The sequence below is a fragment of the Rhinatrema bivittatum genome, chromosome 8 (genome assembly GCF_901001135.1).
Source record: "Rhinatrema bivittatum chromosome 8, aRhiBiv1.1, whole genome shotgun sequence".
Taxonomy (NCBI): domain Eukaryota; kingdom Metazoa; phylum Chordata; class Amphibia; order Gymnophiona; family Rhinatrematidae; genus Rhinatrema; species Rhinatrema bivittatum.
In genome coordinates this window covers 172,232,287-172,255,675 of record NC_042622.1, presented here as the reverse complement: position 1 = coordinate 172,255,675, position 23,389 = coordinate 172,232,287, and the positions used below count along the sequence as shown (strand labels likewise).

The 23,389-nt window shown below is 46.0% G+C and overlaps 1 protein-coding gene across 3 annotated transcripts in view; it reads right to left on the bottom strand.

Annotated features, from left to right (window-relative positions):
- VPS53 (VPS53 subunit of GARP complex) overlaps window positions 1–23,389 on the bottom strand; it is a 165,342-nt gene continuing 141,953 nt past the window's right edge. For all 3 annotated transcript variants that reach the window (XM_029611418.1, XM_029611420.1, XM_029611419.1), the window contains 5 exons: window positions 16,582–16,730; window positions 11,967–12,036; window positions 9,232–9,369; window positions 7,200–7,304; window positions 1–1,184 (listed from right to left, as the gene is read on the bottom strand). In XM_029611418.1, coding sequence (XP_029467278.1) covers window positions 1,014–1,184; window positions 7,200–7,304; window positions 9,232–9,369; window positions 11,967–12,036; window positions 16,582–16,730 — 633 coding nt within the window. In that variant the 3' untranslated portion in view covers window positions 1–1,013. The remainder of the gene's footprint in view (window positions 1,185–7,199; window positions 7,305–9,231; window positions 9,370–11,966; window positions 12,037–16,581; window positions 16,731–23,389) is intronic.

The window sequence follows — 23,389 nt, the reverse complement described above, 5'->3', positions numbered from 1 at the left end:
TACTCCACAGCAATGCTTTATTTATAGATTAATCTCAGTGTTATGACTATTTTTAAATAAAAGTACATGTATTATGATATTTTATGTGAGAGATCTGCACAACGTCTTCCAATGAACACTCAGGCTTCTCTTTAAAAACTCCAGCTATAACTGGCTTCCGATGGTGCAGGAAATGACCTTCAAGTCAGCACTGGGCAGACCAAGGACTTTCCCTGATGTAAACCAGGTTACCAGGAGCGTTGGGGTACTCTGCAGCAGGCATTTATTTCCCGTGAGTGTGAGATGGGCAACAGGCATTTAAAAAATAGAACAAGGTCGAACTCTCCCCCCTGACCATGCTAGAAGTCCCAGGGCTGTCAGGACAGCTGGAATGTGCCAGTAATCTGTGAGGGGAGAGAACAAACACTGCAAAAACAGCTTTTAATGACACCGAGCTGTGTGCAGAGGTGGAACCTCACCATTTCATAACAAAATGTTTTATTTTTCTGTTTCTAGGTTTTTGCTGAAGGCGAGCACATTCCTTCCTCACAGAAAGCCCAGGGTGAAGTTACAGGATAATCCGGTAAAAAAACAAACAAACCAGGTTTTCAACCAGCAGAACACTTGTACATTGTTTAATAATTAACAAGATTCACAGAGAGGAGAGGAGAGGAGAGGAAGGATATCTGAAGACGCCACAACCATATGGAGCAACTGCACAGCACCAGAAGTTCAGACAGGAAAGGAATCCTCAACACATTTAATTCCCTCATAGCTGCCTCCCCCCAATAAGGCCCTGGCATGTTAAGCCCAGACATGGCTTCACCACCATATAACACTTACAGCTCCTCATAACTTAACAGACCAAACAACTGGAGCACCATCCCCTGCACAGCAGAGCTGGTCCATCCTTCAGTGGCAACATACTCACTTCATAAGTGAAAACCTCACTGTAAGAAAGTTAATGTCACTTCTGGTGGAAAGAGCGTGGAACAGCTAAGATTGGTGGATCCTCCACAACTCATGATAAGAATTCATAGCCTCTTCTTGATCAGCTTCTCCAGTTTCCGAATTCGTGACGATTCCTGCTCCGGCGTGGGGGTCGGCAGGGAGATGGAGCTGGTGTTCTCTAACCCCGAGGGGGGTGCTGGGAGCCTCTGCCGAAACAGTTCCAGCATGCCGCTCTGCTCGCTTCTCTTCAGGCCCTGGGGGGGGGGGGGGGGGGGGGAGCCAGAGAGCAGAGCTGAAAAGGATTCGTCTTTACAATATGTCACTTCTCTTTCTCTCTCCAGTGAAGCTGACAGACATTTAGTCAAGCAAGGTTCTTTCCATGCATAGCTATAAGGGACTTCCAGAGCTGCCAAGCCACCCAATTTAAGGAAGGAGACCTCTGGCCAGTTCTGGGTTTTGAATTTACATCCCACTGTATTCATAGTCTCAGCTTCCACCATTTGAAAGGAAAATTGGTTCTTACCTGCTAGTTTTCGTTCCTTTAGTACCACAGATCAGTCCAGACTCCTGGGTTTTGCCTCCCTTCCAGCAGATGGCGACAGAGAAATTTTTTTTAGGCACCGCCTTATAACCCACCTGCAACTCCTCAGTATTTATCACTACCCAAGCAGAAATGTATGACCAAAAACTTTTAAACTGATTAATTCTAAATACTTCCCCCAGAACGAGCAGAGGACAAGGGAAATTCATAATTAAATCTAGAAAACCTTTTTTTTTTTCTTTTAAAGGATTATCAAGAAACCTATACCATTCTTCAGAAAAGCAAAAAGACACATTTAGTGGACTCTTCAGAAAAAAAAAAATTGCCTCTCCTCCACCAGGCGTGACTCTAGAATGATCTGTGGTACTACAGGAACAAATATTAGCAGGTAAGAACCAATTTTTTCTTGCCCTGTACTTATCCAGACCAGTCCAGACTCCTGGGATGTACCAAAGCTTCCCTAACCTGGTTGGGACTGCGAGAGTCCCACTCGAAGAACACTTCCGCCAAAATTGTTGACGTCCAGAGTCTGGACATCCAAACGGTAGTGTCTGGCAAAGATATGTGACGACCTCCAAGTAGCCGCCCTGCAAATCTCTTGTGGCGAAACCAGTTGGCACTCAGCCTAGGAGGCCGCCTGTGAATGGGTAGAATGAGCCCTTATCCTGTTTGGGACAGGACGGCCACAACAGATATATGCAGAACAAATAGCTTCTTTCAACCAATTGTGGGCTTTGATACCTTTTGACCCTTTTTTGCACCACTCCATAACACAAAAAGATGATCCGACAACCGGAAAATGTTTGTGACCTTTAAATACCGTAACAAGGCCCTTCTAACATCCAGGTGCCTCAACTCCTTTGCATGAAGCGCATCAAACTCTAGATCATAAAGGCTGGAAGCTCCACAGACTGACTTAAATGGAACACAAACTATTTTCAGCAAAAAAGATGGAACCATCCTCGGAGAGATTCCAGAATCCAAAATTCGCAAAAAGGGTTCCCTGCATGACAGAGCTTGAAGCTCAGACACCCTCCTGGCTGAAAAAATCGCAACCAAAGGACGACTCACCTGGCGAACAGGGGGGCGCAAATACTTCCCTCCTTGTAGGAAATGCATCATATCTGGATGCTTGGCCAGAGAAAAACCATGAATCTTGCCCTGCAAGCAGCCCAAGGCAGACACCTGCACCCTCAGGGAACTAAAGGATAAACCTTTCACAAGGCCTTTCTGCAAGGAACAACTTCCTGTTCCATGCACTAAGACTCGAAGACTCTCCATACCTGGACATACGCCAAGGAAGTAGAGGTCTTATGAGCCCATGGCAGAGTAGAAATAACATCCTCTGGATAGCCTTTCTTCCTTAATTGCCTTCTTTCAAAAGCCAAGCCACTAGACTAAAGCGATCCGCTTGATCAAAAAATATAGGGCCCTGACGCAGCAGATTTGGCAGATGACTCAGTCTCAGGGGCCCATCTACTGCTAGACTGACCATATCCACAAACCAAGGGTGGTGTGGCCACTCCGGAGCCACGAGGATCACCTTTCACGGGTGTACCTCTATCCTCCTGACAACCTTGCCCACCAGAGGCCAGGGAGGAAACACGTAGAGCAGAATGGTGTGCAGCCAAGTAAGCACCAGGGCATTGATCCTCTCTGCTCCGTGCTCTCTTCTGCAACTGTAAAGACGCAGTGCCTTGGTATTCCTCCGAGTAGCCATCAGATCCATGTGAGGCCTGCCCATCTGCAAGAGATGAGGCCTACTGCGTTGCTCGACAACTCCCATGCCCCAGGATCCAGATGCTGCCAGTTGAGAAAGTCTGCTTGCACACTGTCGGAACCCGCTATGTGCGAAGCCGCTATCATCGCCAGAGGCTGCTCCACCCAGGACATCAGCATCTCCGCTTCCAGAGACATCGGTCAATTCTTGGTTCCCCCTTGATGGTTGATGTAGGCCACCTGTTGTCGCACTGACTGACAGGACTTTGATTGCTCGGTTGTGCAACAGGAGAAGAAACCTCTCCAGAACCAACTGCACCGCTCCGGTCCTAACCGATTGATGGATCAAGTTGCTTCCTCCACCAACCATAAGCCCTGCACCAACTGGGCCTGACACACAGCCCCCCAGCTGGAGAGACTGGCATCAGTAGTCCCTACCATTCATTGAGGCACTTCGAGGTCCACCCCATACTCCCGGCCAAGCCACCACCAAAGACTGGACTTGGCAACTTCTGGAAGTGGCAGCAGAAGACAAAACTGTTCCGACAGCGGATCCCAGCAGGATAGCAATGCTTTTTGTAGAAGTCTCATATGCGCAAATGCCCATGGGACCAGCACTAAGGTCAAGGCCATGGAACCAAGGACTTGCAAGTAATCCCAGACCCTGGGCACTCAGGTGTCCAACAGTTTTCAAACTTGCAGCTTTACAATCTGGTCCTCCGTTAGAAAGACCTTGCCCACATGGGTATTGAACTCCAGAACCTGAGAAGGAGAAAGATGGTTCTTGGCCAGGTTTACAACCCAGCCCTGGGATCTCAGGCAGTCTAGGACCACCTCCACCACCTGCCTGCAAAAATCCTCCGACTTTGCTCGAATGAGCCAGTCGTCCAGATATGGGTGAACCAACACCCCCTCCTTTCTGAGGGCCACTGTTACTATCACCATGGTCTTGGTGGAAGTTCTCGGAGAGGTGGTTAGACCGAACAGAAGAGCGCAAAACTGAAAATGTTGTCAGAGGATCATGAATCTGATGTACTTCTGAAGATCTTGGTGGATCCTAATATGCAGATATGCTTCCGTTAAATCCAGAGAAACCAAGAACTCCCCCCTCTTCTCACCGCCACTATGACAGACCTGAGAGTCTCCATCCGAAAACTGGGGACCCTGAGAGCCACATTCACCTTTTTTAAATCCAGTATTGGGCGAAAGGTTCCTTCCTTCTTTGGTACCACGAAATAAATGGAATAGTGCCCCATCCCCCGCTCCTCCCTGGGGATGGGAACAATGGCCCCCAGCATCCTCAGCCTCTGAATGGTCTGCTTAACGATGAGTTTCTTTGCTAGGGAAACGCAAGGAGATACTATAAATAGGTTTCTTAGTGGTCGAGCAAATTCTAACACGTAACCTTGTCCTATCACCCTTAGAACCCACTGGTCTGGTGTGATGTTGACCCACTCCTTGTAAAAAAGAGTCAACTGACCCCCGATGACAGGAACTGAGGAGTGGGCCGGCTGCCACTCATTGCATGGATGTGACTCCTGCTAGGTCCCTGGCCGGAGCCATCCCAGTTTGTCCTGCATCCACGAAAGGACTGGGACCTCTCCGAAGTCTGCCTCTGGCCTGCAACTGCAGCTCTGCTCTGACGGAAACACATTTGGCCGCAAAACTGAGAGCGAACCAGAAGAAAACCTTTTGGCCCGTCCTCTGGGAGCTTTTGTTCCTTATTATCTCCGAGCTGCTTTATCAGCTGTTCCAAATCTTCTCCAAAAAGAGGCTTGCCCTTAAAGGGGAGCACTCCAAGCTGAGCCTTTGATGAAACATCTGCTGACACCATTGTCCTGGAAGAGGTGTGAATAAGATCACACCTTAGACTCTTGGGGTGAGAGATCCCTGGCACTCTGCAGCTGTTGCACCCATCTGAGGCTTGCTCGAAGCATAAAACTGCTGCACACTGCTGCTTAGATGCCTAGAGCAGAGACCTCAAAAATCTTTTTAAGGTGCACCTCAAGCTTCCTATCCTGAAGATCTTTCAGAGTTGCTGCTCCCGCTACTGATATGGTGGTTCTTTTAGTGACTGCTCCACCTTATGTTCCCTCAAAAGCTCCAGAGTTTCTTCAGGCAAGAGATAAAATTTGTCCATGGATCTACTGAACTTGAGCCCCATCTCAGGAGCATCCCACTCCCTATCAGCTGCTTAACCATGTTATGGAAAAGGAAAGTTCTGGCTGGACCCCGCAAGCCCACCATGAGTGGATCCACAGTGTCCTGGTTCGGCTCCTCTTGTAGACATGCGGGATCAAAGGAACCAGCTCTTCCCACTGGAATAAGCACACCACCTTCAGATCGTCCCTTCCATGGAAGGAATCTTCCCAGTCTCTTCCTTTTGATCTGGACTACCTCTTGGAGGAGGGATGCCATGAGGCCCATCTCCCATCGACATCTCCTGGTCAGACTCTTCCAAGGAAAGGTCCTCCCGTGATACACTGTACCACTGGACCATGAACTTTCTGGATCCTCATGCCTCCTGGCATCTCCAAGCGCCTGGGCATTTCCTTAGGTGGCCCCTGAAAAAAGGTATGTCCTACAGAAGCCCTCTTCTTGTGCTTGCTGGCCAAATATGCTTGGTGCAACAATAGCACAAAATCAGGAGAAAAATGATTAGGGCCCCCCAAATCTTCTTCCAGGGGATCAGGATCCTCCCCAACTGGTGTCCCAAGGCCTCAAAATCAGCAGGTGACAGCGCTGGAGGGAGATCCCCTCCCCCTGTAGCAGCTTTAAATGTTTTCAAAATGGCTGCCGCTCCCGAGTTTAGAGGGAACGGTTTGGCTTCTTCCTCTGGGGCAGCCGCCAAATGTCCAGGGCTGCGCTGCTTTGTTGGTGCAGTTGTGGTCTCCCGCGAAGAGCCCTCCCCCCCAGGGAGGCAACAGGAGTATCGGTCTGCCTTAGCAATGCTGGAAAGCCGCTCTCCACATAGTGAGCAGCGGCTCGTGTGAGGCATAGCGTGGACCGACTAAGATCACATGGCTGGCGTCAGCAAGTGGCAGGAAACAGGAGCTGAGAGCTGCGACCAAGGACAGAACCTCAATTAATCTGAACTCACCACCTTCTGTCACCCCTTCAACCAAGCGAGCAGGACCACAAGCAGCACGCCTCAACTTTTTTTTTTTTTTTAAACTTTATTAAAAAAGAAATAGAAAGGAAGACTATCTTGAAGAAAAAAGGTGGCAGAGCTTGCTCAGGATCCTCGCTGGAGGGGAAGAAGCTGGACCACCAGCTGTCACCCCTGGCGCTCAGAAAGAGCAGTTTTGGGGTTTCCAGCCCCTGCTCGTTCTCACCTACTACCAGAGCGGATGGTCCCACCAGGACATGCCAACCCCCTAGAAGGATAAAATCTGCTTCTGTTGTTACTGCCCTTCTTTTTCCTATACTTTTTTTTTTTTTTTAAATTTGGGTTCAGAACCGCAGGTTCCTCACCATCTCCATCTGCTGGAGACAGAGAAATACTGAGGAGTTGCAGGTGGCACACCGGGTTATAAGGTGGTGCCTAGGAAATTTTCTCTGTCTCCATCTGCTGGAAGGGAGGCAAAACCCAGAAGTTTGGACTGATCTAGGTTCATATAGGGAAACTGGTGTTCAGGTGCCAGAGTGTATCAGCATGAGGTGGTCAGAAGTCCAGGGCTGGCCTAAAATCCTCTCTCTGAACTGGGTTGCTTGGCAACTCTGGACTCCCCCATCTTGTGCGCCCTAACAAAAATATCTAGGAATCTGTTTCTACAACATATTCAGATCAGAAGCTTGTTTTTTTTCCCCAGTCTTCACTCCCGTATTCATTCCAGAAAAGCATGCTACATGCCAGACTGGCATCGCTGCTAGAAATGCTCAAAAAGGCTTTATCTGTGGCTGGAAGGCTTCCATGTTTTCATCTCAAATTGCTGTTTGCCGAGTGAGGGAAGCACTTAATCGAGACTGGAGTTTGCAACACGCATTAGAAGGAACCCCGGCTCCTTACCTTCATGTCCAGTATCTTCTGGAAAGTGTCTGTGCTGCAGTCGGCAAGAAGTTTGATGTAATTATCCACAAACACTACGGATGGCTCGTGGGGTGCCATCACCACCTGGAAAACACAAATGAGAAAAGCAGGCCACAGTCATTGCAAATGGAGAGCTGGGCCCGCCCATGCATCTGACTGCATGCAGAGAGCCGGGAGCTGGCTGGATTACAAGACTGACAATCGCTTAGGGAACTCCTTTCTACATGTCTCAATTACTTCCTCTGCACGGCCTATTTTGTGACCTTTACACATGGGTCAGGGGTTAGTAAAACACCAAACCACCAAAGAATAAGAATATGCACAATCATATTAGGTCTGCAATACCAAATACTGTAATCTGGATCTTTCCTCCATTGCTCTCCTTTTATTCCCCCCCCCCCAGCTGAGCAAGATGAAAAGTTTAAAAAAGCACACACGTACAGGCAATAGGGAGCAAGTGTAAATGCGTGTGCAGACTTTCAAAAATCAAAATGCAAATGGTTTCCCAATGGCAAAGCCTGGAATCGCTGCCATGCATGCCTCTAACACATAGCACCCCCTGGACAGTTCTCTAAAGCCCAAAAGACAGGGCCAATGGCCCTAAGTGCAGACCTGCGATACTAAATCCTAACCAGAGGAGAGGGGTGAGGCTGGTTTCCAGATTTATTTGGATGATGACCCTGGATCCTAAAAATCCAATCCGGGAGGGTTTGCTTTAGCATCTGATCCTGGAGCGGGCTGGGAAACTGTGAAAAGGGATTTCCACCTGCGATCCTGAAAAAGCAGCCCACACCTACGATAAAGTAAAGCTTCGTTCTCCCTGCAACCTGACACACACGTGGAAAAGAGTTTTACAGTGCCCTGCTTTTCTAACAATATTTATTTTTGCACCGTGGTAGAGAAAGAGCAACAAGGCATGCCATTTTAACTGTGAAAATTAATGAAATCTCTTGGGTACCCTGGCTGATGTTAAAGAACATTCACATGTGTGGCTGAGTTTTGAGGTCTGCTCTAGGTTAAAGATGATCAAACACAAGGGGTTTCTAAGAAAGGCTGCTAATTAGGAAGACATCTGACTGAGAAAAGTCTCTCACTACTGTACACGTTTTTCCTTGCGCCACCTCATTCCTCTCCAGCTCCCTTCACTTTCTTCACTAATGCACTAATCAAGCTAAAACCTCGGGTCTTCGGTTTATGGCCATCATAAAAGAGAGAAGCCTCTGCTTTTCTTTCCCTTCTCAAATGTGGTAATTCACTTCACCAAGATTAGACTGCTAGAGCTAGTAGAGAAAAGCTAAGGATGCATCAATCTTCGGACCCCAGTCACCCTCTCCCCTTTGCTTCCAGTTGGATCCAGAGAGACTTGTATGGCATCAAACTGCGGTACACCACAGAGAAGTGGTGCAGCCTAGAAAACTCAGAAGCAGGAGAACTTCTGGGAGATGATTTGTAACCCAGCAGAGGCTGCGAGTAGAAACTCTTATCTCCCCCTTCCACCTCAATTCTGATCCCCGCTTTGTCGCTAACTTCCTATGTGACCTCAGACAAGTCAGTCTCTCTCTCTACCTCAGTCTGCCCAAACTTCGCTGGATGATGACCACAATCAGAAGTTATTTTCTCCTCTTCACACATTTCAGAAAAATATCGAGAGGTCATCTACCCCCAGCAGTGGCTGCATGTCCATTTCTGAACTACATGGTGGGATCCTAATGGGATTAAAAGTGGCCCATGAGTTGCCGCGATGGCGAGGCTAGAGGTGAGTGGAGTTTACAATATGAGAAAAAGCTCCTGGAACAACGGTCTGCTTTTTCCAACAGGAACTGAGACTGCACCCTTGTGCCAAGTCACCAACAAGCTTGGGGAGCCTTTTTCACTTGCTGATACCCACAAACCGCGGGCTTGGCCCTCTCCCCTCATGGAAAATGAATCTTTGGGTATGGAGCGCGTGTCCGTCTGGACAGCACATTCTAATTCACGAAGGCGTATCATTTCCTGGGAAACCTTGGCTTACCTTTAGGATCATTTCAGCTCGGGTCATGCCCTTCACCACAATCTTGGTATAACTGGCAGGAGCTTTCCTCACTACCTGGGATCCAATGGAAGGGAGATCCAACAGCACCGTCTTCAGGGAATGGGTGTCCAAGAGCAGCTGCCACAATTACACAAAGAGGAGGGAGAGAAATTTTAAGATCCCATAATCAAAGACAACGGTCTAGGGCAGGGCAGGGGCGTGGCCTAGTGCTTAGAGCAGCGGGCCGCCAACCAGCTAAACCAGACAGAGATCCCGCAGACCCTGTGTCTCGGTACACACTTAACTGAATGGAAACTGCATTTCTTCCCTCTTCCCCCCCATAAAAGTGAGCTGATTTCAGAAAATGTGTGTGTGTGTGGGGATGGGTCAGTGGTAAGTCTCATTAAAGCTGGTTTTCCTAACCAGAACAAAGTGAGATGGACAGGCTAGGCCTTTCAACAGATGCCACCTCATGCTCCTTGTCCCCAAGAGGCGAGGAACATTTTAACAGTTGTTTCTTTCTTTCTATAAATACATTTTAAAAAATTGTACAAGGCTCCAAAACCGCAGAACATTTTGATCAGATAGCTATTTCCACGTCAACCCTCCGCTAGAGTCTTTATTAACCAGCAGCACTTTAATTAGCCATCTGGGGGCAACACAATCCTCGCCCAGCCTGTGCCGAGACAGCTGAAGCAGCAACAGATGAGAGCATAGCAATGTCACATTTGCTCCGACATTGCCAACGGCTGGAGCTCGGCTTAAAAATCTGGACACAAACCTCCTACGTTCTTGGATCTACCTGTCAGATGTCATCGTTTCCATTTTATATCACGCCCTATTTTATCAGTATCTCATCAGCTGAAATATTTTATTAAAATATATGGATCTCCTGATGCACAGAGCTCTGGGCGATTTACACAAATACACACATAATAGTAAGGCCATGTCTAATACTTTTAGGTATTTGCTTTCTCATGAAAGCTGATTTTTTTTTTTAACATTTAAGAAGGTAATTTCTGTGGCTGAAACAGTGTTTTATGCACCAAAATTGCCTTTTACAACATTGCCTGCCAGATATGCAGGTAAACTTACGTGCACATGGCCTGTCAATGCATAAATTTGCCCAGACTGAGCAGGGGCACTCCCAGGGGTGGGACTGTGGAGGGAATTACATTTTCAAAAGCATACAGGTAAAATCCCCGCCCCCTCCCTCCCCGATTTCCGTGGCTATTTTAGTAGGGGCAATCCTTGCAGGTAGATTTGGCGGGCTAAGTGTAAATCTGCTTTAAATGCTGGTGTAACCTAGGCAGGTATGTGTCATCTGATTTATGTGGCCTGTTACGGAAGCACCCCCCAGATGTGCAGAAGAAACTCCCCCCGACTTTTTCCTGACTTCACAGTTCAGCATCTGTAGTAGTTTCCTTTCCTGGCACAAAAGCATACTGTGAGCTTCCCGAGGCATCAACAGAGAAAGGGGAAAGATGGAGAGGGCCGGAGTGCAGAGGAATTTCTGTCTCAGGGACCCAGATACCCCATGACAGGGTGAGCAGCAGACAGCTGAGATGGGGGCCCGCTCGTTTCCTAGGTTTGAATGTACATGGTGATGCACGCCTACTCCCAACTTCCTTGCCCAAACATGGCCCTTGTAGCGCAATGCCACAGAAAAATGGGAAAAAAACCCCTCCCCATAAAGAACCCCAGATCCTGAGAGAAGTCACTCCACAGAGTAAATCTCTCTTTTATCCAACCCTTCTCCCCCTAGCATACCAAGATCTGGAAGCCACCCACTCTTATAAGACAAGAGGATGTCAGCAAGTCATACATGCAGCTGATAAATGACTATTAGAGACCCAGTAACAAGGTCTATCACACATTACAACACCATGCATGGGCTGGGTGAGGGGGATGCTGCAGATCAGATGCGCAGCTCACAAACAGCAGGTCACATTAAGCAATGCAGCTCTTTGCCACAAATAGTGGTAAACACAAGGCCACAAAGAGCAAGACAAAAACAAAAATGAGACAACCTTATACCGTGGAAAGATTTATTATTGTTTCACAAAGCCCGACTCCGGCTTTGTGAAACAATAATAAATCTTTCCACGGTATAAGGTTGTCTCATTTTTGTTTTTGCCTTGGCTACGTGGGACCGCCTTCCGATTTGTTTTATTGGACCTTCACAAAGAGCAAGATGCAGCCTCCCCATGATTAATCTCACATGGCACCAAATCTGCCGACAGCACCCTGGTTTACACACTACATTATTACATTTACATTTGAAAAAAAAGATGCGTATTGAATTTCAGCTAATACCACAATAAAACCTTACAGCAACACATTTAAGCAAGCCACTGACCCATCTCCCCACACCCTCTCCATCATTATACCGAAAAGGTTTTTTATGTTAAATAATAAATGCATGATAAGAGCAAAATAAAATAATATTTTCCAAAATACATTAAAATAAGCCAAGACTGAACAATGTTATTAAAACAGGGAAAAATAAACACTTGAAATCAGACATTTCTAAATTTAGGAAATAACTTAGTAAAGCTACAGCCACACACCCAACTAATCGAGCCTCGTGCATGGACTGCCTCGGATATACAGACCCAGGGATTGGGGATGTTTTCTACCAGCTGCGGAGCCTGAGACAGGCAGACGGCGCGGGCTGGGCTGCTCCCAATCAGAATGTGCCAAGCTCAACCAAGAACAGCGCAGCGCTCTCTTACCTGTTCTGCCCCAACCATGCTAATAGGTTTGCATCTGAAGAGGTGGTTGATGAACTTGGGAATGAACGAGCTGAAAAAACAACAAGAAGAATTACAGGTGATGGGATTTCAGTTTGACTGTGTCACCGAGGCATGTCATTAATTACCCAACATGCAACAGATGAGGCATTCTATGAAAAATGCACACGTGCTGGGATCTGAGCTGTTTAAAGTAAGAACGTACCTGGGTTTTGGGATGCGCAAAGATTTACTAGTCATCTTAATTACTATGGGCCAGAGTCCCCTCTAGCTGTGGCATCACTGCACATAAGTGTGAGTGGCCCAATAATCTTACTATGCTCACTGGGCATTAATACTTAAGTCCTACACATGTCCATAATAACTCAACTCGGTTTTCTCCAGTCGTCAATACATGACAGAATCTGCCTCAGCAGAGATTTTTCACCACAGAGTACTCTCGGTAGGTCTTTAAACAGACAGACAGACACAAATATCCATACAATCACACGCGAGAACAAATACACTGGAGTCTTAGATATGGAATATTTAACCTTTGGATGTGCTGCAAATCGTTGCCTTGAACTAAACATGACTGACTGCATTTCACACATCTGGCAGTGCTAAGTCATGGCATTTCTGATTATAACCGATCAATCAGATACAGGCAATCATTTTCAAAGAGAAGATGAAGGGTTCAGATATCAGATGTTATCTATATGGTCATTGAATGAATGTAATTATGTGAAATGCATACTAGAGATATGCAATATGAAATGTAAACGTAATATTCAGCACATGTGCATGTAATAAACTCATTTTATTGCATGTGCCTGACATCTCAATGCACCGTTTGAAGTCCTGCGTCCTGATCCTGTTTCCTGAAACTAGAACCTGTACTCCCTGGCCCTTTAACTCTGCCACTACTCATTTTCTTCCTTCCTTATTTTTCACAACAGATTTAGTTGGCTGTTGAAAGGTCTCACCTTTGTGACCCAGCAACAAAATCCAATAAGCAAGCTTAATATGTGGAGAGAGGACTGTGCTGGCCCACCATAATAAAATATGCGAGAAGCAATCAAGGCAAGCACGGAGGCAGAGACAGCAGCTTTACTAGGAAGCCACAGAAACTAATCACGTCTAAACCATACCCAGTCAATGCACAACATTTAACAGATACCAATTCCAGCTATAATATAATAAAACGAAAACCCAATACAAATACAACAAACAGCAAAAACAAAACTACCTAACATAAAAACACACACCAGTAATAAACACACACCAAACCCAACTAGCCGTAGCAGTCACCTTGGCCGAACAGCTCGTCTATTTGAAACAAAGTGCCCACAGGTCTCTTCATTTCTTTTATTTATTTAAAACAGCTTCTATTTCGCTACTTTCATTGTTTATTCAGTGTGGAAACCAAAGAAAACATTCCTAATATTATCCACAACAAAACAATCACAAAATCATCGTACAGAATTACATTAAAATCACATTAATTCAGATGGAGTTCTAAAATTGTTTAAACAGTAAAGTTTTTAACGTTTATTCTAAACATCTTCAAATCTTTCTCATCCCTGAAGTCTGATGGTAATCCAGTCCACACTGTAGGGTCCACAAAATAAAAGCCTAAGAGTGCGTACCTTGCAATCTGTACCGATTAGGAGATGGTACCTCTAAAACATTGGTCCTCAAGGATCGCAATCTACATGTTGGTAAACGCCAGTTACATTTGGCTGCTACTCTACAGGGAGTGTTAGAATACAATATGAAGAATGACCATTAACCTAAACTGTGACCTTATTCTCACTGGAAGCCAATGCAGACCTCGCAGGACTGGTGTATATGCTCTTGGAGCCCAATTACGCTTATTAGACTTGCTGCTGCATGTTGAGCCAGCTGTAAGGTCTTCATACAGGTAGCGGGCAATCCAACTAAAAGGCTTCCACCATAGTTGAGGTGCTCCAGGACTAACATCTGCAATACCACATGAAATAACTTGGGTTTAAGAATGTGTCTCAGCGGCCTTAATAGTTTCAGCTTAAAAAATGAGACACTTTCAATGTGTTGAATGTGGGATTTCACTGTTAACTGTGAATCTAAGTGAACCTCCAGATTTCTAACCTTAGTAGGGGATTATTAACATCCTAGAGCTTAATGTCTGTTGAACCATCTATTGGTGAGCCAGGAAACCTACCTTAGAGCAGGAAGAGAACACGAGCTAGCACCCCAGGCAAACACTCCAGTCACCAAATCAAGAGGAGGAAGTCACCCACACAGCAGAGCAGCGCTGCTGCCTCAGTCTCTGTTTTCATTTTTTTTTTTTTAAACTTTATTCGAACTTCTTCCAAGGCTGGGAAGAGAGGCTCAAGAACACAAAAATAGAGTGCCTCAGAAGGAAAAATTACCCCGAGCCTGCAGCCACCTGAGCGGCCTCGTGAAGGGGAGGGATCTGGACCACCAGATTAACACCCCACGAGTGCAAGGATCGAGCGTACTAAAGGGTCACCAACTCGCAGCTCGTCCACCTCAACCAGACAGGAAAGGACCTACCAGGATCCAAAAACCCCTGGGAGGAAGGCTCAAAAACCAAAAACTGCCAGACTGAAGAACTGCAGGTTTTGCACCAGCCACCATCTGCTGGAGGCAGAGAAATACTGAGGGACTGCAGGTGGCACACGTGTTTTAAGTAGCAGTGTCAGTAAAACTTTCTCTGTCTCCATCTGCTGGAAGGGAGGCAAACCCCAGGAGTCTGGACTGATCTGGGTACGTATAGGGAACTGGGCTTTCCAAACCTGTCCTGGGGACCCCACAGCCACTTGGGTTTTCAGGACATCCACAATGAGTATGCATGAGATAAATTTGTTTATCATGGAGACTCAGTATATGCTAATTTATCTCATGCATATTCATTCTGGATATCCTGAAAACCCAAGTGGCTGTGGGGTCCCCAAGACAGGGTTGGGAAGTCCTGGTATATATATCTGTGAGTGACAGCAGTATTGTGCGCCTTCTGAAACCCGAACATCAAAACATCTTTTAGTCTATGAAAGACATCAAGTCTACCCAACTGCTTTGCCTACATGGTAAGTAAACGCCACTCAAATAAAATGCAGACAGCATGTAAAGAGAGACATGTGCAGTACACAAAGCTCACTTCTGGTATATTCCCCAGATTTACAACATACTTTCAGCTTCTGCAGCTTCTTTCATACCCAGCTTTATACTTGCTATTAAAAGAACCCCACACAGTGCAACAGGTAAACTACATCTCACGAGAGAATATGAGGACAGGAGAGAATCAGGTGAGGCTAAGGTATTATTCATAAATCTAACAGATAAATACAGCATACAATGTAACACAGAAATACAAAAATCAACTCAAAGGTATAACAAAGTGTCACCAATTTTCAACGTGACATCAGTTTTATAATCGTCTCTATTCTCCCCTGGATGCTGCCTGGAAAATGCCTTTCACACTCCTGTTACTTGGCAGCGCACACAGGACCATTGCAAGGAAGAGCAGCTTCTGCATTTTGGTTTCTATGCAATTACCATTCACTACTCTGCACACATCCTGGGTTCACTTTTATTTACATTAGTTTGGGCAGTCAAAATCTGTTTTCCTTTAAATACTGTTCAAGGCTTCTTTATCATGCTCATTCCAATTTTATCCATTTTCACTTACTCTGGTCAGTCTATCAGTTTCCAGTCCTGATTACAGGGACTAAACCAGGTTCCCCCCCATGGGACCTTGTGGCCAGTTATTCCAGCAAAACAAATGGGGAAAATGAATCAGGGGAAGATCTATCTCTATATAAGCAGAGTTTGCCCTTTGATACCCCCTCCCCTCTTGTTTTCCAACAATGAATAATCGCTTCCTGGAGTCCACAGGAGAGCAACTTCAGCTCACTCACTAGCTAAAAGCTACCCCAAACAACTACAGAGACTGGACGGAGGGAAAGCAATAGGGGCCGAGCTGCTGGAAAGCATTAAGACACAGATCAAATAAACGGCAGAAGAAGGCAACGGCAGTGCTCTGTCCCAGCAGCAGAGGATGAAGGATCAGCAGCTCCTTCTTCTTGCCTGTAGGTCTGAATCTTTTTCTGCTACTGGGACAGAGCTGAACAAGAAAGTATCCATTTCCTTTTCCATGAACACCTGCTCCACTGTGCCATTTGTAAGGCAAGTCAAATCTCGCCACAACAAACCGTCAGTAGGCTTGCAGAAGCCAGTTTAGGTTTCAGTTCTTTACTTAAAAGAGCTGCTTTCCCTGGTTTTATGTTTCTTTTGTGTCTTTTCTCTCTGGGATTAATGTGCCTGGGGACATCTGTTTTTCCACAAACTCATCTTGGTTGCTTCTTGCAGGATCCGGCCCTGCTTCAGGCTGCGTGCCGTTAGAATGCCTGACACAGCAGCACGAGGGTCTGATAATGCACAAAAGGGGAGAAAAGCTTTAGCAAACCAGGCCCTGTCTAATGAATGGCAAGAGAGAGGTATAAGATATCAGGAGTCAACTGAAAAGATACGACTGGAACACACTTATAAAGAAAGAAATCCTGGAAGGTAACAGATAAGTGGCTTTATATACAGTGAAGTGTCTGTTACTTACTTGGCAAATTTAATACAGAACTGAGTAAAGTACTTCCTGGTGGAGGCGAGATTATCCCGGATGATGGGCACATTCTGCTTAATGTGCATAATAATCGAGGTGACATAAGGGCTCTGATCGCCGACGTGCTCCACATTCTGCCACTGCATCTGCAGGGTATACATAATACAGTGCAATCAGGGAGCAGAGTCATTTCCAGGGCATGGCGCAAACAATGGGCAGGGGATGTGCAGTACATTATTGAGACATATACTGGATGCAGTGTCTTCTGAATTCTTCCTAAAAATCAGTAAAAGAGAATGTAACTATAGGTACTACTCTCACTCACCTTTCCATCTGCTATTTAAGGTATGTAAAACCCTAAAGGACACAAGTAATGGGGAATGCAGTAAAAAGCATCGGCCTAGATATGCCCGGCAAAAGTAATCTCTATATGAGCTGATTTTTGGTGAGGGGGGAGAGAAGAATCCAGGGCGGAGTACTTGTGGCAGATTTTTTGTTTATTTAGCTTTTCCAAATGCCTTAAGAATCTGGGTGATTCCAGATTCCATCTCCTGGTTTTGGTAATTTATAAATTCACTCCACAGCCACCATCTCTCTACTTGCACCTCATTTGGCTCTTATCAGTTACAGGGAGTTAGGCATTCATGCTATCCACACCAGTAAGAAAATAGCAGAAATTTTGCACACAGTCCATGAAAAGAGCAATGTTAAAATGGGTTCTTTTAGGAAATCATGATCTGAGAAGTTGGAAAACCCCTGAACAGATCACTCCCAGATAAGAACAGGCTCAAGCTTTTCATTGATAAACTGAATTCTTTATTCACAGTAACACAGTAATGACAGCAGAAAAGGACCAAATGGTCCACCCAGTCTGCCCAGCATGATTCTTATGGTAATATCTACTGCGCCATGCAGGTCACCCCCAAGTGTCTCTTAAGGCTAGTGCGTGTAGTTACCCCCAATCCTTATAAGTGAAGTAATATTTACAATCATAAACCAAACAACTGTCAAATCCATAAAAAATTACTGCTAGCAACATTTTTACTGGGTGAGATGCCTTCCAGAAAATTCCGGCAATGCTGACTTGCTTTGCTTTTGAACTTGGCTATAGAAACAGTCCTGTACTTTTCCCCTTATGTCTGCATATCAGTACCCCCAGATCGTAAAAGTTGGGGCCTGTGGTGGTTGCCATCTGAATCCAATTAATGTACTAAAAGAGTTTTCCCCAATTTTGTCTGTGGCTCATAGAGGGGCATATGATCGGTGGAATAGGTACACTTAAGTCACACCCCAGGTTCTGCCAGCCCTCTTTCATGAATGTCCATTACAACATGGGCAATAATTCTGCCCTTACACTGCACAGTCAAACTAAAATGGGCTGAGCACAACAGTACAATGTCTGCAGAACTAGACAAAGGCAGCTTCAGGGAAGCAGGTCCAGAGCAAAGCAAGGGTCAGCTTAAAAGACCTTTCCATTGGATGAAGTGTTCGGATTCTTACGGACTATGAAGTGACGACCCCTAGTCTGGCTTGCTTCCAGAGAAATTCTTGGTGTACATTCTAACATGACGCATACAAAAATGCAAACAGGAACTTTTATTTTTAGATTAAACAGTAGCAGTGCTGAAAGAAGCTGAACATACAGCCTGAAAAGTCATTAATCGCACATTGACCCTGCTAAAGTGCTGCTCCTCATCTTCACGTCTCAGGAGGTCAAACTTTGTATTATTCTTGGGACTGTACCAGAAAGCTGTGAATGGAGGGCCTTAACACAGAATGTACACAAAAATAACTAAGAAGAACATAAGAATAAGAAAATGCCATACTGGGTCAGACCAAGGGTCCATCAAGCCCAGCATCCTGTTTCCAACAGTGGCCAATCCAGGCCATAAGAACCTGGCAAGTACCCAAAAACTAAGTCTATTCCATGTTACCATTGCTAATGGCAGTGGCTATTCTCTAAGTGAACTTAATAGCAGGTAATGGACTTCTCCTCCAAGAACTTATCCAATCCTTTTTTAAACACAGCTATACTAACTGCACTAACCACATCCTCTGGCAACAAATTCCAGAGTTTAATTGTGCGTTGAGTAAAAAAGAACTTTCTCCGATTAGTTTTAAATGTGCCCCATGCTAACTTCATGGAGTGCCCCCTAGTCTTTCTACTATCCGAAAGAGTAAATAACCGATTCACATCTACCCGTTCTAGACCTCTCATGATTTTAAACACCTCTATCATATCCCCCCCCTCAGTCGTCTCTTCTCCAAGCTAAAAAGTCCTAACCTCTTTAGTCTTTCCTCATAGGGGAGTTGTTCCATTCCCCTTATCATTTTGGTAGCCCTTCTCTGTACCTTCTCCATCGCAATTATATCTTTTTTGAGATGCGGCGACCAGAATTGTACACAGTATTCAAGATGCGGTCTCACCATGGAGCGATACAGAGGCATTATGACATTTTCCGTTTTATTCACCATTCCTTTTCTAATAATTCCCAACATTCTGTTTGCTTTTTTGACTGCCGCAGCACACTGCACCGACGATTTCAATGTGTTATCCACTATGACACCTAGATCTCTTTCTTGGGTTGTAGCACCTAATATGGAACCCAACATTGTGTAATTATAGGTCTACTTTTTATGTTAAAATATACTAAAAAAAAATAAATATATATATATATATATATATCTGAGTATGTGTGTACAGAGATATATAAATATACACACACACTGACATACATTCTTAATACCATAATCCAATACTCTACAATGTAACTAGAGTGCATTTGTGTTCATGGTGTACAAACTGCAGTCCGCGTTTATGCATATCTATAGGCGCACACATTAAGTTTTGGTCAAAAGTGGTTGCATGCTGCTATGCAGACAATGCCAAGTAACCTGAAGCTCTGCTTCAGTGACATCCCTTGTGGCAAAAGGATCTACTTGCCCTTTCCTCACCAAAGCTGGCTCTGGAAGTAGTATTCACAGTCTTGGGGGGGATCCCAAGCCATGCATAACAGTGTCACCAATAAGTAGGACTGAGGGTGCATGCAGCTTGATGGGAAGGGAGCCATTGTCTGTGGGCCCTTCCTAAGGACTGTCCCTACCATGGCAGAGGATAAGAGAATACAAAAATTGGAAAGCCCCTCCCCCTGGGCTCATGGCAATGCAATCCCAGCAGAGGCCCAAAGGACCAGAAAGTCAAAATATTTGTTGGGTTTTAACTTGGTAGTGGACCCTTGGGTCGTGGTGAGAGCTGACTCCACCCATAGGGAGGAGCCCTGTGGGGACTCACCACAACAGACGGGATCTCAGCAGTGATAGAAACGGGAGGCAAGAGAACTTTATTATACAGCAGCAGTAACCCGAGGAGCGGGTTATAAGACAGTCCAGAGTAGAAGGGCCTCAAGCAGGATACTCCGGTAGTGGCCCGCAGTGCGGGGTAGGCCAGAGGCTGATATAGGAAGTAGGCACAAGGCAGCGTGGATCTGGTAGTGGTCCACAGAGTGGAATAACCCGAGAATCCACACAGCGTAAAGAGAGGAGGAGATTAGAGCAGATCTTGTATTCACTCCGAAGTATAGTAGATGACTTACGGTCATAGTCACAATGGAGGCCCGTGGCATGGGAGCACTGGATAGGATGTCCGTAGTACCAGTGAGAGTTGCTCACTTAGCTGGAGATTGTGAGACTCACAGAGAAGGCTCTCCGAGGAGCGGATAGCCTTGAGTGCAGCAAGACCCCCGAGGAACGGGTACCTGAGAAACTCAGTCTAGAACGCAGGAACAGCGAGGCGAAGCATCTCTGAGCAGTGGAATTGAGCAAGATGGAATCCTTGCTAACTCGTAGGTAGGAAGGTCTGGTAGGGTGATTATACACGTAGGCAGGTGACGTCATGTGGTGGGGATGCTCCTGAGGTTCCCGCCATGACATGGATAAGAAGGAGGCAGGCGTGCGTCCCCTAAGTCACACCAGATTCAAGATGGCGACCGGGATCGCCCTCGCCATCCCGGGAACGCCAGGGAGGTTTGCGTGCAGAGGCAGTGGTGGCCATCTTAGCCAGAATCAGAGCTGCAGGGTAAAATGAGGTGAGCAGCAATGGTCGCAGCCTTCTGCGACCAACTGGCACAACAGTACCTCCCTTCTTAGGGCTCCTCCCAGGGTGGTTCGGCTTCCTAGGGTGAGTTAGATGGAATTGGTGTATCATATCTTTGTCAAGGATGTTGACAGCAGGTTCACAGCTGTTTTCTTCTGGTCCGTATCCTTCTCTGGAAATTAGATATTCCCAATGCTTTTCTCTCTTACGAACATCCAGGATGTTATCCACTTTGTATGAGATGTCCTCTTCTGCATCAAGAAGTTGTGGATCTGGTGTCTTGCAAGAAAACTCCGAGAGGATGAGTGGCTTCAAAGTGAAACATGGAAGGTGTTGTGTATTTTCATGGATGATGGCAACTTCAGGCTGTAGGTCAAAGGTCCCAGGCGCTGAAGGACAGTGAAGGGTCCAATGTAGTGTGGAGCAAATCTGACAGAGGGCAGCTTGAGATGGATGTACTTGGTACTGAGCCATACCTTGTCTCCTGGCTGAAACTGAGGAGCTGCTCTGTGATGAGCATCCTAACACCTTTTGGCCCATTGTCCTGCTTTGTGCAAAAGGTCCTTAGTTTGAGTCCAGAGTTGGTGGATCTCTTCAGCTGTAGCCTGAGCTGCTGGTGATGTACCCGACAAAGGTATTGGAAGTGGTGGTAGTGGCTGATGGCCATATACGATCTGAAATGGAGTGGATCCAGTGGCAGAAGCAGGATGAGAGTTCAGGGCGAACTCAGCCCAGGGCAACAATTCTGCCCAATCACTCTGCCTAGAGTTGACATAGGCACGAATGAACTGTTTGAGAGTCCGAATCATTCTCTCCGTTTGCCCATTTGATTGGGGGTGATACGCTGAAGTTAGGTCTAATGAGATGTCAAATTTACGACACAGCGCCCTTCAGAACTTGGCGGTGAATTGTACACCTCTGTCCGAAACGATGTGTTTAGGCATACCGTGCAGGCGGAATATATGCCGTATAAACAGCTTGCAAGTTCTGGGGCAGATGGTAGTCCGGGTAAGGCCACGAAGTGCGCCATTTTTGAAAAGCGGTCCACAGTGACCCATTTAGTATTGTTCTTGCTTGACGGTGGTAAGTCAACGATGAAGTTGGTCGCAAAGTGCGTCCATGGTTCGTCTGGAACAGGTAACGGCTGGAGAAGACCCCAAGGGCGACCGGCAGGAGGCTTTTGTCTGGCGCAGGATTCAATGTATGCTCGAACATCTTTTTTCATCGACGGCCACCAATAGAATCGTTGTAGCGTGGCTAGTGTACGGGCCTGTCCAGGATGACCAGCTAATCAGGAGTCATGAGCCCAGTTTAAAAGCTTCTTCCGTAGAATCTGAGGGACCACAGTTTTACCTGCTGGAACAGAATGGGTAGCAGCCAGAACTATCTTCTCTGGGTTGATGATGTGACGAGGGGTGTTAGGAACATCTTCAGGTATAAAAGAGAATGAGAGGGCATCTTCCCCGACATTTTTATCAGCAGGACGGTATTTAAGCAAGAACTCAAATTGGTTGAAGAATAGTGACCATCGAGCTTGGTGATGGTTGAGTCTCGGCACATGACGTAGATATTTCAGGTTCTTGTGATCAGTGAACACTTATCTGGTGTTGTGCACCTTCTAGCCAGGGCCGCCAATCCTCGAATGCAAGCTTGATAGCGAGCAATTCTTTGTCGCCAATGCCATAATTTCTCTCGGCTAGAGAAAAACTTCTGGAGAAAAATGAGCAGGGGTGAAGAGTATGTGTATCACTGTGCTCACTGGGCACGGCCCCTACGCCGACATCAGAGGCTTCGACCTCGACAATGAATGGTCGATGAGGGTCTGGATGACGTAAACAAGGTTTCTTGAGGAAGGCTTCTTTAAAGGCTTGAAAAGCAGTGATGGCTTCTGGAGACCACTGTGATGGGTTGGCTCCTTTCTTAGTCATGGCAGTCAGTGGATCTGTCAAGGTTGAGTAGTTTTTGATGAACGTGCGATAATAGTTGGTAAAGCCGAGAAAGCGGCGGAGGGCTTTAATACCAGTAGGCTGAGACCAGTCTTGCATGCTTCTTGTCTTCTGTGGATCCATTTGAAAACCTTTGCTGGACACAATATACCCCAAGAAGGGAACAGACTCCTGGTGGAAGGCACACTTCTCAAGCTTAGCGTATTGACGATTATCCCGCAGACTCTGCAGGACTTTGATGACATCTGCTTAGTGGGTTTGCACATCACTGGAAAAGATGAGGATTATCGTCTAGGTATACAACCACACATTGGTATAACATAAGAACATGCCATACCAAGGGTCCATCAAGCCCAGCATCCTTTTCAAACAGTGGCCAATCCAGGCCATAAGAACCTGTCAAGTACCCAAAAACTAAGTCTATTTCATGTTACTGTTGCTAGTAATAGCAGTGGCTATTTTCTAAGTCAACTTAATTAATAGCAGGTAATGGACTTCTCCCTCCAAGAACTTATCCAATCCTTTTTTAAACACAGCTATACTAACTGCACTAACCACATCCTTTGGCAACAAATTCCAGAGTTTCATTGTGCGTTGAGTGAAGAAGAACTTTCTCCGATTAGTTTTAAATGTGCCACATGCTAACTTCATATCTCGCAGGATGTCATTCATCATGTTTTGAAATACGGCTGGGGCGTTGCACAGGACAAATGGCATAACTAAATATTTGAAGTGGCCTTCGCGAGTATTAAAGGCCGTTTTCCAC